The sequence below is a fragment of the Myotis yumanensis genome, unplaced genomic scaffold (assembly GCF_028538775.1).
Source record: "Myotis yumanensis isolate MYYU_CA2020_CCGP unplaced genomic scaffold, mMyoYum1.0.hap1 SCAF_9, whole genome shotgun sequence".
Classification (NCBI taxonomy): Eukaryota; Metazoa; Chordata; class Mammalia; order Chiroptera; family Vespertilionidae; genus Myotis; species Myotis yumanensis.
Window position 1 is genome coordinate 700,170 of NW_027223760.1, and position 16,596 is coordinate 716,765.

Genomic DNA, 16,596 nt, shown 5'->3' on the forward strand with positions numbered 1-16,596 from the left:
CCTGGTCGGCCGTGTGGACCTGTGTCTCTCTTGGGCTGTTTTCCCTCCACAGACAGTGGGCTTCCTGCTCCTGAGACACAGTGACTCCCGAGCACCTGCCCCCCAGGAGCCGCTGCGCACGGACGCTGCTCCGTGGAGAGGGACCTGCAAGGCCTGTCCCTCTCCCCTGGGGCCTGCCCTTCTCTCACTGGGTCCTCACAGCTTCCTCGGCACCGGTGGACCCTACACCGAATGAGGTGCAGAGCAGGCACAGGGGCGGCGGCGCATCTCCGGGGAAAGCATCCTGGAGACACGTCCTGCCGGGGCCCAGAAATAAGTGCTCTCCCTCCGCGCTCGGGGGAATGTATGGGGGGGGTTTACTTCACACACATTGGCTTTCTCCCTCCTGCAGAGCAGGCATTGGGGCCCGGCAGTGGCTCAGTGGTTAGAACATCAGCCTGTACACCGAAGGGGCACAGGCTCGATCCCGACCCCGGTCCGGGTGCAGGCGGGAGGCAGGAGTCGATGCGTATCCCTCACAGCGATGCTTCTCTGCCTGTCTCTGTCTCTCTCTCAATATCAATGGGAAAAAACATCCTCGGGTCGGCATTGGTCAGCCTCCTGTGGGAGTGACCCATGACCTTGGGTGACCTGTGACCTCAGTGTCAGGAGAGGCGCCCAGGTCGGCCAAGGACCCAGCCCGAGTACCGCCGCTCTCCTGTGGTCGGGTCTGCGGGGGACAGAGGACAGCCCAGCAGAGCCATTGAAGGGACGCGGGCGCTGGCTGAGCCCACGTGTGGGTCTGCCTGGCACCAAAAGCTTCCTTTTGTTGAACCCCCTTCTCCTCCCGCAGTCACGCCTCACGGTGGCCGTCCCCGCCTGACCCCGCGAAGGCAGCGACTTCTCTGTAAACGCGAGGGCCTCCCGTGGGGGCTTTCCTGAGCGGCGCTGTCTCGGCTCCCACACGCCCCTTTCTGTGAAGGGAGTCGGTCTGGATCTCAAACGTTGTCTAAGATTCGTTGAGACAAGGGTCTGCGGCCTGCACTCCTGTGCAGCCGAGGGCGTGACAGCCAGGCAACGCCCAGGGCCGGCCACGCAGGAGCGCGTGGGCCCCAGGAGGCATCGCGGGCGCTGACCGCTAGCCCCTCGGGCAGCCTGTGGTTTCCTTTTTGTGTCTCCGGAACCTTAACCCAGGACTTTGTGTTGGTTTTGCCCCTTTGCTGCCAGGATTATAAATTGGGAAAATGTGAAACCAGACCGGCCTGTCTCCATGTTTCCTCGGCGTGTGGTTTTGCGGTTGATTCCGCTCCAGTGGGACGTCCTCCACGGGTGGCCCAGCCCTGCGTTCCAGGCTCACTGAGCAGAGCGTCACCCACAGAGCAGGCACCTTGGCGATGGCAGCTCTCACCGCTGTTTCCGTGGCGCATAAGAAACGCCGGCGCTGGCCGGGAGCGGGCAGAGTGATGGCGGCTGTGCCCGGGCGGGAGCAGTGCCGTGAGCCTCAAATCACCTCAGGGTGTTGGCGCCCAGCCCACGCGTTCGGTTGTTGCCAGGGGTCAGAGGGTCACGCCTCCATTTGTCACCCTGTGGACTGCGATTGCCTTTCAGGGACAGACGGCACCTTTAAGATGGCTGTGGCCCTCACTGGCCCCGTCGGGGAATGGGCCCGGCTTGAGCTGTCCAGTCCACTCACACCAGTCGCTGTGTCCAGAGGCGCGGCTGCAGAAGGCAATCTCTTCACAGAACCCGGCCCCGGGAGTGCTGAGCCCGAGCTTCGCCTTCTCGGCTGGGCAGACAGGGCCCGTCTACGCTGTTCTCTGTTGTAAAGACAAGTTAGCTTTTCCTTAGCGTCAATGTCCAAGGAACAGTACAGAGGAAACATGGAAATTCTGTTACCAATCCACAAGCTGTAAGCAACCAGAGGACTTACCTCTCTCGGCGATGCTCACAACGATCCCGGAAGACAACGCGAGCCACGCGGGGCACCTGAAGGCAGAGGGGCGGCTGCTTCCCGCTGCACCCCTGGGACACCTGAGGTGCCTGTGACTGTCGGGTAGGGCCGTGCAGCAGAGAGGAGAGGGCGCGGCCGTGTCCCAGAGGCGTGCCTGCCGCGTGGAGGGACTCTGTGCCGCGGGCCGATGGAAGAGCCGGGGAGATCCCCATCCCATAAGGCGGCGTTCAAAGCCAAGGCTCCGAGTCCCCCCGTTTGTCACAGACAGACAGCTGTGGCCTCTGTGTCAGCCAGGTGTGCAGCCGGCCTCCAGCACTGTTACTCTGAAGCCAACACAGGGAGTGGTTGCCGTCGCCTCTCCTGTGCCTGTACCATGCTCATGCCACTGCCCACGACAAGGATGAGTGTGTTGTCCCTTCCCACGTCCCAGATGAGGGCGACAAGGCAGCGGAAGCCCTGGCACCGGAGGGGCAAAGGGCATGGCCGCCTGCTGTCTTCCCACCTCAGGTGCTCAGAGCCTGGCCGGGAGGCACCTTGTTCTCACCAAGTCCCAGGAAAGCTCAGCCCTGAGCCCCAGCCCGGGCAGCAGCTGGGCTGCACACAGGTACAAACCACAGGCCTTGGACATGGAAAGCCGTCCTGCGGGTGACCACGCTGTCCCTGGACAAGGAAAGCCTGCAACCCAGGCATGTGCCACACCAGCGAGGGCACGTAACCTTTTCTTGACAGAGTTTAACTTTGCCGGCCCCAGTCACGTGATGCCTTCCCGAGCAGAACAGGGAGTTCACGGCACAGTGTTAGAATGCTTCCAAAGGCCCTGTTTTATGGAGACGTGCTGGGCACTCGGCTAGTGGCCCGCGAACCTGAGCACTATAGGCCGGTGCTGTGTGGGCCACATCGTCCCCGCCACATCCTCCCCGCCACGACGTGTTAGGGTGTCACCTGTGGACAAGACACGGAGTGAGCTGACTGGCGCCTCTCGGGCCCCACCCTGAGATTGCCCCTTAAACATCGGACGCAAACTTTCCCATCAGCCTTGCACTTTCCTTCCCATGCACCTTTACTCACTCTCTCCTGTGCGGGCTTTCATCCGTTTGGTGGTGTTTGGGGGGAAAGGGAAGACCCGAAAAGAATTGTGTGTTTTTCCTGAACCCCTGACTTGGGACCAGTTTCCATATCTTGGCCCACAGTGCAAATCCCCACCCCCGCCCCGGGCCACGTCCCAACAGCAAAGGAAAGGCATCTGCAAGAAGCGTGGTTGTGAGGCGAGTCGGGGTGACCACAGCGCTGGCTGGGGCCCTTTTTCTGAATCTGTGTGTGCATGCAGTGTGTGAGTATCTGGGTGTGTGTGTATCTCTATGGATTGTGCATTGTGTATGTGTATATATCTCTGTGTGTATGAATCTGTGTGTGCGTGTAGGTATACGAGTATCTGGGGGGTGTATCTGGTCTGTGCAGCATGTGTGTGTGTGTGTGTGTATGTGTGGTCTGTGGTGTGTGTGTGTGTGTGTGTGTGTGTGTGTGGTCTGTGCTGTGTGTGTGTGTGGTCTGTGCTGTGTGTGTGTGTGTGATCTGTGCTGTGTGTGTGTGTGTGTGTGTGTGTGGTCTGTGCTGTGTATGTGTGTGTGTGGTCTGTGCTGTGTGTGTGTGTGTGTGTGTGGTCTGTGCTGTGTGTGTGTGTGTGTGTGGTCTGTGCTGTGTGTGTGTGTGATCTGTGCTGTGTGTGTGTGTGTGTGTGTGGTCTGTGCTGTGTGTGTGTGTGTGTGGTCTGTGCTGTGTGTGTGTGTGTGTGGTCTGTGCTGTGTGTGTGTGTGGTCTGTGCTGTGTGTGTGTGTGTGTGGTCTGTGCTGTGTGTGTGTGTGGTCTGTGCTGTATGTGTGTATGTGTGTGTGTGTGCGTGGTCTGTGCTGTGTGTGTGTGTGTGTGTGAGGGTGGGTGGTCTGTGCTGTGTGTGTGTGTGTGTGTGTGTGTGTGTGGTCTATGCTGTGTGTGTGTGTGTGTATGTGTGTGGTCTGTGCTGTGTGTGTCTGTGTGTGTGTGTGGTCTGTGCTGTGTGTGTGTGTGTGTGTGTGGTCTGTGCTGTGTGTGTGTGTGTGTGTGTATGTGTGGTCTGTGCTGTGTGTGTGGGGGGGTCTGTGCTGTGTGTGTGTGGTCTGTGCTGTATGTGTGTATGTGTGTGTGTGTGCGTGGTCTGTGCTGTGTGTGTGTGTGGTCTGTGCTGTGTGTGTGTCTGTGTGTGTGTGTGTGTGTGTGGTCTGTGCTGTGTGTGTGTGTGTGTGTGTGGTCTGTGCTGTGTGTGTGTGTGGTCTGTGCTGTGTGTGTGTGTGTGTGTGCGTGGTCTGTGCTGTGTGTGTATGGTCTGTGCTGTGTGTATGTGTGTGGCCTGTGCTGTGTGTGTCTGTGTGTGTGTGTGGTCTGTGCAATGTGGGTGTGTGTATATATATGTGTGTGGTCTGTGCTGTGTATGTGTGTGTGTGTGTGTGCGTGGTCTGTGCTGTGTGTGTGTGTGTGTGTGCGTGGTCTGTGCTGTGTGTGTGTGTGTGATCTGTGTGTGTGTGTGTGTGGTCTGTGCTGTGTGTGTGTGTGGTCTGTGCTGTGTGTGTGTGTGTGTGTGTGGTCTGTGCTGTGTGTGTGTATGGTCTGTGCTGTGTGTATGTGTGTGGCCTGTGCTGTGTGTGTCTGTGTGTGTGTGTGTGGTCTGTGCAATGTGGGTGTGTGTATATATATGTGTGTGGTCTGTGCTGTGTATGGGTATGTGTGTGTGTGTGTGTGTGCGTGGTCTGTGCTGTGTGTGTATGTGTGTCTGTGTGTGTGTGTGTGTGTGCGTGGTCTGTGCTGTGTGTGTGTGTGGTCTGTGCTGTGTGTGTGTGTGTGTGTGTGGTCTGTGCTGTGTGTGTGTATGGTCTGTGCTGTGTGTATGTGTGTGGCCTGTGCTGTGTGTGTCTGTGTGTGTGTGTGTGGTCTGTGCAATGTGGGTGTGTGTATATATATGTGTGTGGTCTGTGCTGTGTATGGGTATGTGTGTGTGTGTGCGTGGTCTGTGCTGTGTGTGTATGTGTGTCTGTGTGTGTGTGTGTGTGTGTGCGTGGTCTGTGCTGTGTGTGTATGTGTGTCTGTGTGTGTGTGTGTGTGTGTGCGGTCTGTCTAGGTGGCACTGACGCCCGCGTCTCCCACTGTCTCCCAGGAGCTCTGCCGCCAGCGCATGGCCGTGCGCACCTCTGACCGCCCGGAGGCCCCTCACGTGTCGCGCATCAACAGCGTGTCCTCGCAGTTCAGCGATGGGCCGATGCCCAGCCCTTCCGCGCGGAGCAGCACCTCGTCCTGGTCCGAGGAGCCGGCGCTGCCCAACATGGACATCTCGACCGGCCACATGGTCCTGGTAAGGCCCAAACCCGGTCCGAGACCCCGCCCACCCTGCCTGTGCTCCTGTCGCGTCATGACAGTGGCTCGGGGAGCCCCTCACCTGGCTGCGCGGCCGACACGGAGGGTGTGGCCCCACAGCGGGCTCCTCTGCTGGGGCCTCTGAGCAAGTGGCCGGTGTGACTCAGTGCCCTGCTCCTGCCCTGAGTGCCAGCCCCACGTGCGGACCCGGGAGGTTCTGCAGGCTACCGGGTGAGGATAGCATGCATTAGCGCCAACTGTGCGCTGCTTTCTTAACCTCCAACTAACAGACAGCACTTGCCCCTCCCCCAGTCTGCCCAGCATCCTCAGGGTAAGTGAATGTCGCTCCTGACGCACAGGGACACTGGCGGAGGGGAGGGAGCAGGGCTCGGCCTGGCAGGAGGCCCAGGGGCCGGGCAGTCTCCGTGAGGACACGCCAGGGGCCTCTGCAGGGTGGACCTGCTCCCTGTTCCACCCGCCCCAGAGTGCCGACCTCAGCGGGACACGCGTGCCGTGGCCATGTCCTGCCGCTGGCACGGGATTAACCCAGTTTTATTAGGAGAGACGTTCAGAACTCGGCCCTCCTCGCCGCCATCTCCTCCGGGCACAGGGTCCGCTCGCTGCCAGGTCGCAGCCAGGCTCCCTCCTGTCTGGCGCGTGTTCGGCCAGAGCACACGCACTGGGCCGCTCATTGCCCCAGACTCCGTCTTTGTGATGGTTCAGCGCTTCCCTCTGTGGGGACGCCCTGACTTGTTTACTTAACGCCAATGGAGACGGAGGACCACAGACAGCAGGTCCCAGTGTGTCCGCGGCTGTGACAGCACCACAGGCTCCCGAGGCTGCAGTCGGGTGGAGGGCCTCCCACTCCGCCCGCCGTGGTAGAGGGGAGAGGGCCCTCTGGGTCCCTTTCACTAGTACAAGGGCACCAATCTGGTCACGGGGCCACCTGGTGACTCATCGCCCCTCAGTCCTCACCGTCAGCCGCCACCTCGTGGGGGGTAGGTTTCAACATATGAATTTGGGGGACACAGGAAACCTCATTTTCACTTAAAAGTCTGACTGCAGAGCCCGGAGGTGGGGCCTGGAGAGGCCCTAAGGCTCCGACAGGCTCTGGTGTCACCGGTGTGTCCATTTTGGGGTGCACCGGGGGACGTCTGTCTTGGGGTGCCCGAGTCTGCGAGCAGGAGCCCAGGATGCCGGGCCGTTTGGACCAGATGTGGGGACGGATGCGCCATGCGGCTGGGGGGTAGCCTGCAATGAGGCCAAGACCAGCAGCCCACTGTCCGGCCGCTGAGCTGGACACACACATCTTTGCTCTGCCCCAGGGATGGAGGACGGTCCACTGCGCACTCCCCTCTGCCGGGGCCCCAGGGATGGAGGACGGTCCACTGCGCACTCCCCTCTGCTGGGCCCCAGGGATGGAGGACGGTCCACTGCGCACTCCCCTCTGCTGGGCCCCAGGGATGGAGGACGGTCCACTGCGCACTCCCCTCTGCCAGGCCCCAGGGATGGAGGACGGTCCAGTGTGCACTCCCTCTGCCGGGCCCCAGGGATGGAGGACGGTCCACTGCGCACTCCCTCTGCCGGGGCCCCAGGGATGGAGGACACCCAGGCAGGGCCACCTGCCTTTACACGCTTCCTCACAGACGTGTGTGGCCGGATAGTGAATCCACTAAATTGTTTTCAACAATATTTGTCCCTTTTAGAAAAGGAAACTCAACCACAGGTCAGGTTTTCAGTGGCTGCAGCGCTGGGCCGTGTGCCTCCGCCACGCTGACTGGAGGGCGTCGAGGCTCCTGGTGTCCACATCCTGTCTATTTCAGCCGCGCTTACAGCCAAGGAGGTCTCAGGCCCAACGGGACAAGGAAGCACTGCGCTTCCCACGGAGAACCGTGGCGTGGCTTCACGGTGAGCGCACGCGTGGCAGTTAGTTCTCCAGGGAAATGCACGCGCCGCACTCGCTGACCTAGCCTTCAAGTGGCCGTGGCATTGCTACGCCTAATGGGAGGTGTCCCTGCAGAAGGTCACCGACTCCGAGCCCTGATGCAGCGAGAGGCCGAGTGCACCTCCACCCCTGCCCCCCCCCCCCCGTCACCACGCAGACGCGCAGCGCGGACTCGAGGCCTGTCTCCTGAGCCAGCACTGTCTCGGGGGTCCCACGGGCCTGGGCAGGAGCCTGGCGATGGAGTGGGAGTGTGCACACCGTGGATGCGCCACATGGGCCCTTATGGGGGCCGGGCCTTCCTTGAGGGTCTGTCCTCACTCAGGGTCCTGGCCGTCTGCCCTTCTGCCCACTCTGCCGGCCAGTTCAGGCGCTCTCCCCACCCCACGGCTGTCCTCACACCAGGCCTTGTCCCTCGCCTGGAGTGGAGAGGCCTGGAGACGCCACACACCTGAGCCCCACGAAGCATGTTTGCAAAACGCCTCACCCTCTGCACGCAGGTGGCAGGGCTCAGCGCTCAGCTCTGGACCCACAGGCCGTTTGCAGGACTGAGGCGCAGCATGTGGTGAGCAGACCAGAACTGTGTTCAAAGGGCACGTGAACTCCAACGGCCTCACGCGCAGAGGCTCCAGGACGGTGACCACTGTGACTAGAAGCTGCCGTCGGCCAGCGCGCACTCCCTGAGCCGCCCCGAGGACTCAGAGGCCCCGATAAGCCTCGCCAGGCCGGCGCCATGCAGGCACGGGGCAGGGGCGCGTCCTACCTGGAAGGTTCAAGGGGACCCAGAGCCAGTGGGAGTGAGACAGACCCACAGCAGAGGGAGGAGTGGCCAAGGCATCAGAAAATGTAACCGGCACAGCGACCTCCCGAGTGCAACATGGGAACGTTTCCTGTCACAAAGCACAGAGGCATCGTTTCAGGAAGAAGTGGCGGAGGACAAGCCCATCACCCTGCAGCCTGGGGGCTGGTCCGGGATGAGCCTTCGCCGTGTCCTGGTTACTGTGTCCACAGTAGTGACATGCATGTGCTGTAACCTCATGCCAGGAAGCCATGGAAACAGAATCTCAGAGAGGAGACAGCGGCCGGCGAGGCTGTGCCCGGAGGGAGAGGAGTCTGCCGGGTGACGGAGGACGCAGGCCCCACACAGGTGACGGGACCACTGATGAGATCAGTGACCCAGGCGATCCAGGTGGTCTTCGGGGCACCAGGTAACCAGAGCTCAGGGCGAGAGGCCGGCCAGCGCTCAACTGGGGAGGGAGGGTTCCCGGGCAGCTGTGGAGAGGACGTGCGGACAGGCGGGCTGCCCTCGAGACCCCAGCACATGGCGTGGAGAGCACAGACTTGGATCCGATGAGCTTGGCTCAAAACTGGGACCTTCTGCATCCCGGACACACCTCAACCTGCATCTCACCTGCAAAGCGGCTCTGCATAGGCCTCCTCCACCCCCCTCCCCCCCCGCGGCCTCCAAGCTGCACGCGCCACTTCACTGGCCTCCCTCGCTCACAGTTGTCCTTACAGACGCCACAAGGGTCGCAACAAAGAAATGGGGCCAGGGCTTCCCCCAAGGGAGGACGTCTCGGCCCAGGACCCGGGAACCGTGGGGCTGGGAAGCCCGGGGCAGGTGGAAGGGGTGGGCTGGATCCGCACTCAGCACAGGGCCTGGTGGGGAGGGGTGATGCCCATGTTCGCAGGGACGGAGGATCTGGGCAGAGGAGTGGGGAGGCTGCCAATTTCCCACCTGGTCGTGTCCTCGAGGCCTTGTCACACCTGCCCCAGGACACTCCAGGGCCTGGTGATGGGTGCATGGCAGGGGCCTGGGCAGGCGGCTTCGCACAAATATGTGAACGTACTGTGTGTACATGCATGGGGTCCCCTCTGGGAAACCCACTGCGTCCCTCCAGAAGGTCAAGGGGCCCTGGGAACCCACCTATTCCTGGAAGGCTGACACCCTCAGCGAATGTCGGGAGCCAGTCCCGCGTGGCGGGCGCCATGGTCAGCCATGCAGGCAGTGACGTGGATGGAAGAGCCCAGGGCACGGGCACCGGTCGGCCCCGCGGGTCCCCTGCTGTTCAGGCTGAGCAGCCAGAGCTCAGGCTTTGGGGATGTGACAAAAAACGTTGACTTGATCCTGTCCCCCTTCGAGGCAAAGCGCAGAGGACGTCACCAGGACACCGGCCTGCAGAGCCTGCCCAAAGCACCCGCGTCCACAGGGAGGGGCGTGGACCCAGCGCCACACGTGCCCTCTGCCCCTGGAACACGAGGCCTGAGTAGCCACTGGCGTCCCTGAGCGTGTGTATGTGGCAGCTGCTGTCCCCGGGAGCCCTGGGGAATGGACGTCACAACAGGGAGGGACCCCAGGCTGCGCGCCACAGAAGGGGAGCTCCTGCCGCCACACTGACCTGGCGTGGGCGTGGCAGACCCACGGGTGGGGGGGGCGTGTCCCCGAGCTGGCACAGGCACCGCCGCCCGTCAGTATGCCTCCCCCACGGACGCGTGGCCTCCACCACCACAGCTCCACTCGCCTTGAGTCTCATTAGGAGCCTGTGTTCCCACGTGGCGCCTGGCTGGTCTCGCTCACAGCCACGTGTCTCCACCACACTCCTGGACTGAGCGCACTCACACGGACCTCCCGTGTCGGCCAGCAGCTCACCCAGGAGCCCCTCGGAGAGTGTCCTCAAGGGGAAAGTGACAGGCCACCGAGAGGCAGCGCCCCCCTCGTCCTGCTCCCTCCCTGACACAGCTCCACTCCTGGTTGTGGCCTCCGCCTCCCCTCGGGGGAGCTCGTCTACACAGGATGTGACGTCCTCTCTCGCCCTGACGTTCACACAAAGGCCTCCTGGACGTGAAAGGCCACAAATGCCTCGAGGGAGACACGCCCCTCGCCCCCAGGGGCCTGCTGGGGTCCTCCTCCGAGGGCAGCCGTGGGCAGCCGTGGGGAGCCGGCACACGCTACGTCACGTGGGGCTCCGTGGTGGGAGTCCTGGGCTGTGTTGACTCTCAGAGCAGGAAGATGGGGCCAGGGGCCAGAGTCAGGGTGACGGACGGACAGGTGTGAGGACAGGGGCTGCTGCTGGCCGGGAACCTGTCGCTGGAGTCCCTGAGGTGGCGTGGGTGACCTCTCCGCCGCGGCCGCGGAGTGCGCGGCTGACGCCTGGGGAGTGGGTGGCTTTTCAGAGCCTCCTGGGGCTCATCCCAACCTGTCCTCCGGCTGCCATTTCCCACCTGGCCGTGTCCTTGAGGCCTCGTCACACCTGCCCCGGGACACTCTTGGGCCTGAAACCAACCCGCGCCCGCTTCTCACTGCTCGAGGCTTCTCACGCTCCAGGAAGGGCCAGTCAGCCCTACAGGACCCTGTGGGCGCAGTGCCCAGTGTGTGCCTGGTGCACAGTAGGTGTTAGTCGCTGATCAGCAGGCCCCGCCCTCTCCGCCTTCACCCTTGAAGGGGGCTCATCCAGCTGCCTCCAAAGTGAGTGAGTCCCAGCTCTGAATGTGCTTCTGTTTCGAGCCCATTTGCAGGACCTGAGCCTGCGCTGCTGAGCTCACACAGCAGGCTGCGCCTCGTCTTCCGTGCTTCGTCTCTCAGCTTCTGCAAAGACGGAGTGCTCGCTCCCTCCTCTCCCTCCTCGGGCGGCCGTTACAGCTGAGCAGGTGTCCTGGCGGGTTTAACCTTGACCAGGTCAGAAGTTCCCGCCTCTGCCTGGCTCCCAGGTCACTGCCGGGTCCCTCTCATTTTGCTTACCCTTAAAGTAACCATTTTTAAGGTCAGCAATTGTGGAGACTGACTTTCTTTTTAAAAATTTTTTGTTAACCCTCAGCTGAGGATATTTTCCCATTGATTTTTAGAGAGTGGAAGGGAGGAAGGGAGGGAGACAGACAGACAGACACATCCATCCAAGCGACACATCGATTGGTTGCCTCCTGCACACACTCTGTCCGGGACGAGGGATCGAACCTGCAACCCAGGCACATGCCTTGACCAGGAATCGAACCCAAGACCCTCAGGGCGTGGGGCTGGAGCTCTAACCACTGAGCACCCGGCCCACGTGACGCCCATTTTAACAGGTGTTTTGTTTCCTTCACCATTTCTCCTTCATTCTTAGTTTGGGATAAAATTTGTTTGTTTTTCTACCTGAAATATATCCTTTTTCAGTCAGAAAATCTACCAAGCTTGTGTCTGGAAAACTCTTCGATTGATCCTCACACTTGCGTAGCCGAGGAGCCAGGATCAGATTCCCGTCGCTTTCCTCTCGTTGCTTTGAAAAGACTGTTTTCCTGCCTTGGGGGCCGTCGCTGCGGCCGGTTGGGCCCTTCTGCGTCAGGCACACTGTCCCCTCAGTCCGAACCTCGCTGGTCCGCGATTTCCTCGTGCCCGGGACGGGGCTGATTTCATTGTTCTTTTCGCCCTGGTCTTTCTGTGGCTTCTGAACTGGAGAAGCCTGTATGCCATCAGTGCCAGGAAACACCACACTGTGTGTGGTTCAAACGACTCTCCCACCCTCCCAGTTCCCCGGCCTCCCAAGGGCTGTCACTCGGCCTCCGCTGCCCTCGGGGATCCCCAGCTCTCTCCTCTCCATGTCTCTCCTCAGTGGAGTCCAGTCTCCCAGGGACCCCGCCCATGGCGTTCCCCCACTTCAAGGGGTACGTTTTCACTATAGCCGTGCCATTCCTTCTCTGTGAAATCGCCTGCTGTGCTCTTCTTGTCATGTTGTTGATTCCCGCTCCAGCGTCCTCATCATTACGATGCAGTCCCTCACCGAGACCCCGGACAGCCACCTCTGCGCTGTGAGCCTCCGTCCTCCGACCAGGCGAGGCCCATGTGGAGTCCCTGGGGAACCCTAGCGCTGAGAGTGGGCCTGCTGAGGGTCCTGGTGTATGGGTTCACAGCCAACTCCTGCCTCCGGCAGGCAGGCCCCGTGGCCCCTCGGGCTCAGTGACAGCCAGGCCTTCCCCCTCCCTCAGGGCCTGGGCGTCTGAGGTCACGTGGCTCCCGCCGTGGTGTCCACATCCCTCTTCTTTCAGATTCTTGAGGGGTCCCCTTAATCTTGTGAGAGGCTGGCCTGCCACCAGCCCAGTGCCTGCCAGTGTCTTGTGGGGGAGGGTCTTCAGGTGACCCCGCCTTCTACTGTCTGGGAACATACGTCCACGCCAGTCAAACCAAGAGAGCACGGGGCCAGTGGCAGGCCGCCGTCGGTTCACACCACCTGCCGACCGATGTCACGTCCTGCATGATAAAGAAAGGCCTCCGAGGGGCCGCCTGTGAGAGAGGGCGCACTGTGCCCTCGCCAGCGGCTCCCCGCTCACCTTCCTGTGTGCGGGCGGGCCTGACCGCCCTTCGCAGGCACTGCGCACCGTGTGTCACTGAGCCTGGCTGCGCGGGGACTGGAGCCTCGGTCAGCAGGCGGGGGCAGGTGAGTGGCCCTGCATGGGGAAACCCGGCGCACACGTTGGATGAGGGTGACAGAGACTGTTGGGGGACAGGCTCCGGCTGCGTGAGCTGGACAGGAGGACAGAGGGTGGCACCGTGTGACCCATGCCACTGATCCCCCACCCCTTGCAAACGCACGGTGCGTCATTCCTGCAGTTGAGCTGAAAAAAAGATGGAAAATATCTTGGATAGTCTTTTCTCTAACTTCACCCTAAGCAGTGAAAATGGTTTTTGATAGGTCAACTTTCTTCTCTCCTCTACTTCGAACTCCTCATCTCAAAGCAATTGGGTGAGGAGTGTTGGCCGAGGCTCTCGGTGGCTGTGGCTGACCCGGAGCCCCACTGTCCCTTTTCTCCGAGGAGTGGCAGCTGCTCCGCGGCTGACAGGAAGGCCTGGGACACAGGCTCGCCTCCAGGCTCTGCTCCCTCTTAGCAAGTTTGGTTGGTGAAGAGAAGATACATTTTTGAGTCTTGTGTGAGCTGTTCCAGTATTGGTGACATTTCTCTCCTCCTATTCTTATCTTATTGCACATTGGGAGTTAAAAACCAAAGTACTTGGCCTGGCTGGGTGCTCAGTGGTTGGAACGTCATGCCATACACTGAAAGGCTGTGGGCTCGAGTCCTGGTCAGGGCACATACCTGGGTTGTCGGTTTGATCCCCATTTGGGGCACGTACAGCGGCAATGGATCAATGTTTCTCACAGCGATGTTTCTCTCTCACATCGATGTTTCTCTATCCCTCTTCCTCTCTCTAGAATCAATAAACATATTCTTAGTGAGGATTAAAAATAATAATAAATAAGAAAGGGAGAGAGAGAAGGAGGGAGGGAAGAAGGGAGGGAGGGAGAGAGGGAGGAAAGGAAGGAGGGAGGGAGAGAGGGAGGGAGGGAGGAAGGAAGGAAGGAGGGAGGGAGGGAGGAAAGGAAGGAGGGAGGGAAGGAAGGAGGGAAGGACGGAAGGAAGGAGGGAAGGAAGGAAGGAAGGAGGGAAGGAAGGAAGGAAGGAAGGAAGGAAGGAGGGAGGGAGGGAGGGAAGGAAGGAAGGAAGGAAGGAAGGAAGGAAGGAAGGAAGGAAGGAGAGCGAGAGAGAGGAGGAGGCCTGGGGCCTCATGAGCGCCGTTGGAATCCCTGCCAGTACTTTCCACTGTGTGTGGACCTGGTGCTTCCCATCTGCACGAGAGCGAGCTCCTGCCGGGGCACCTCACACCACTCACTGAAATTCCTTCTTCCTAAAAACATCATCGGGAAATCATAATGAGCACATCACAGGCACAGAACACAAAAGGCTGTTCTAAGAAAAGATCTGGGCTTTGTGATGGGGGAGAAGCCGTCTGCGTTGCTAGGCAACCGTTCCTCCTCTTTCCTGGGCCTGAAAGGTCCTCGTGATCACCATTGTTGTCATCTCCTGGGCTTCTTCCCGTCAGTCGGGTGACGGTGCAGGTGTGGGGGTCCGAGGCCGTGGCCTGGAATTGGCCGTTTGAATCTTGTAGGTGCCCTTCAGCGGGGGAGGGTGGGGGTGGCCATTGAACACAGGAATCGGTTGTTGCACAACACGCAGAGGCCGTCACTGACGCCTGCTGTGAAGCCCGCCCCAAGGATGCCATCGCCACAGCCCGGAGCCCCATTTCTCCATCACAGCGCTGCCTGTCCGTCCCCGCGGCCCAGCGCCTGGGTGCCGGCAATGCTGCCGGCTCGGGGTCCGGTTCCTCCCAGAATTTGTTGGGCCTGGAGACCTCCCCGGGTTGGCGCCTTCGGACCTCGGGCCACGCTCCCCCTTCACTTCCCTCCGTCCTGTCAGCTCTCGGGAAGCCCCGCTTGGTTTGCAACTGGCTTTTGTACATAAACGGAATTTCTAAGAAACTCTGGCTTCAAGTGTATTTCACATGTCAATGCACATGGTGGAGGCCAAAATCCACATTTTATTTCCTCACTTAATAAGGCCTGTGTATTCACTTACAGCAGCGGTTCTCAAGCTGTGGGTCGCGACCCCTTTGGCGGTCGAACGACCCTTTCACAGGGGTCGCCTAAGACCATCCTGCATATCAGATATTTACATGATGATTCATAACAGTAGCAACATTACAGTTATGAAGTAGCAACGAAAATAATTTTATGGTTGGGTCACAACATGAGGAGCTATATTTAAAGGGCCAGAAGGTTGAGAACCACCGACTTACAGTAATAACAGTTGCTGTAAAACAAATACGTGCAAATGCATCGTCCCTGCTTCCGTCATTTATAAGGAGGAGGCAGAAATGGGCGTTAGCGGGGTCACCGTCCTGATGTCTATTCCATGTCAGAGTCTCAGAAACGCTCCCTTCCTTGTACGGTCAGCGGCAGTCTCTGTGCTAAAAGTTCACAAACTCAACGATCCAATGGGATGAGGGGCTTCATTGCCGCCAGGCATAGGTGTGACTTGGGCGAGGACAGGATGAGGAGAGTGTGGTCCGTTCAGAATGATCAGATGGACCTGCTGTGTGCCCAGTGGTTAGAGCGGCACCTGACCTGACAAGGTTGCAGGCTCGACCCCCAGTCAGGGCACATACAAGGAGCAGCCAATGAATGCGTGAATAAGTGGAACAAGTCCATGTTTCTCTCTCCTTTCCTCTTTCTCTAAAATCAGTTTTTAAAAATTAGAATGATTGGATTTATCTCTTCAGTTTTTATGTGGTGTCTTCCAACTCTTCCACTGTTTCTCACTTACCTTTGAAGGAGAACAGATCATTGGTAGAAATAAGACACCGTCTTTTTGTTGTTAATCCTCACCCGAGGAGACTTTTTCCATTGATTAGAGAGTGCAAAGGGAGGGAGGGGGGAGGGAGAGAGAAAGAAACATTGATGTGAGAGAAACACATCAAGTGGTTGCCTCCCGCACACACACCAGCTGGGCTGGGGATCAAGCCTGCAACCCAGGTACGTGCCCTTGACCAAGAATCAAACCTGAGACCCTTCAGTGTGCTGGCCGGCGCTCTAACCACTTAGCCACCTGCCAGGACATCACCTGTAATGTTTTGTCTGAGAAACAGCTAGTTTAGGAGTTTGAGATGCCTTGGGTAGATATTTTAAACTTTTAAAAGGCAAAAATTAGCCCCGACCGGTTTGGCTCAGTGGATAGAGCGTCGGCCTGCGGACTGAAGGGTCCCAGGTTCAATTCCAGTCAGGGGCATGTACCTTGGTTGCGGGCACGTCCCCAGTGGGGGGTGTGCAGGAGGCAGCTGATGGATGTTTCTCTCTCATCGATGTTTCTAACTCTCTATCCCTCTCCCTTCCTCTCTGTAAAAAGTCAATAAAATGTATTTTTTTAAAAAGGAAAAAATTAGTAGAACTAACATAAAATCTAATTAATTTTTCTTCAGACATGTGTTCATTGAAGCAGCTACGACTCACATTTAAAACCACAACATTGTCCATGGCGGTGGGTTTTTGTCTGGACCAAGTCACAGAAGGAAGTGAGACGCAGGAGGCGAGTTGTGAGGCGGTGGCCTGGCTGAGGTGGCTCTCGTCAGCACGCGTCCCCTCAGTGACTGTGTAATTAATTGCACGCAGCCCAGGGAAGCCGTGGGAATTGCATTCTGAGATGTATCAAAGCTGACTTATGCTTCAGACGTCCATGCAATTTACCATTAATGAAGCTGAGATGGAAGCCCTGTCTATAATTATTCCTCACTATTTGAATGACAAGCAAAGAATTTTATCAGCAGACTTTTAAATGAAAGGGGATTAGCAGCTAATGTGCAAATTGTTCAACTTCTTAATGAAAATAATTCTGAAGAAAATGTTTAGTGGAAAGAGAGGTTTGATGAAAGCATTTGCCATTAAAATAGCCATTTTAATGAGTCTCCATATGACTTTGTCTACGTTTGCAGCAGGGTGCAAATATCTCTGAATGCAGATGAATATTTTATAGGATCTGAGCTGCT

General features: G+C 58.9%; 1 protein-coding gene across 2 annotated transcripts in view; it reads left to right on the forward strand.

Moving 5' to 3' along the window:
- The window catches only part of PTPRN2 (protein tyrosine phosphatase receptor type N2), a 479,830-nt gene that overhangs the window by 402,619 nt on the left and 60,615 nt on the right, over window positions 1-16,596 (forward strand). For both annotated transcript variants that reach the window (XM_070423558.1, XM_070423559.1), the window contains one exon: window positions 5,115-5,309. In XM_070423558.1, coding sequence (XP_070279659.1) covers window positions 5,115-5,309 — 195 coding nt within the window. The remainder of the gene's footprint in view (window positions 1-5,114; window positions 5,310-16,596) is intronic.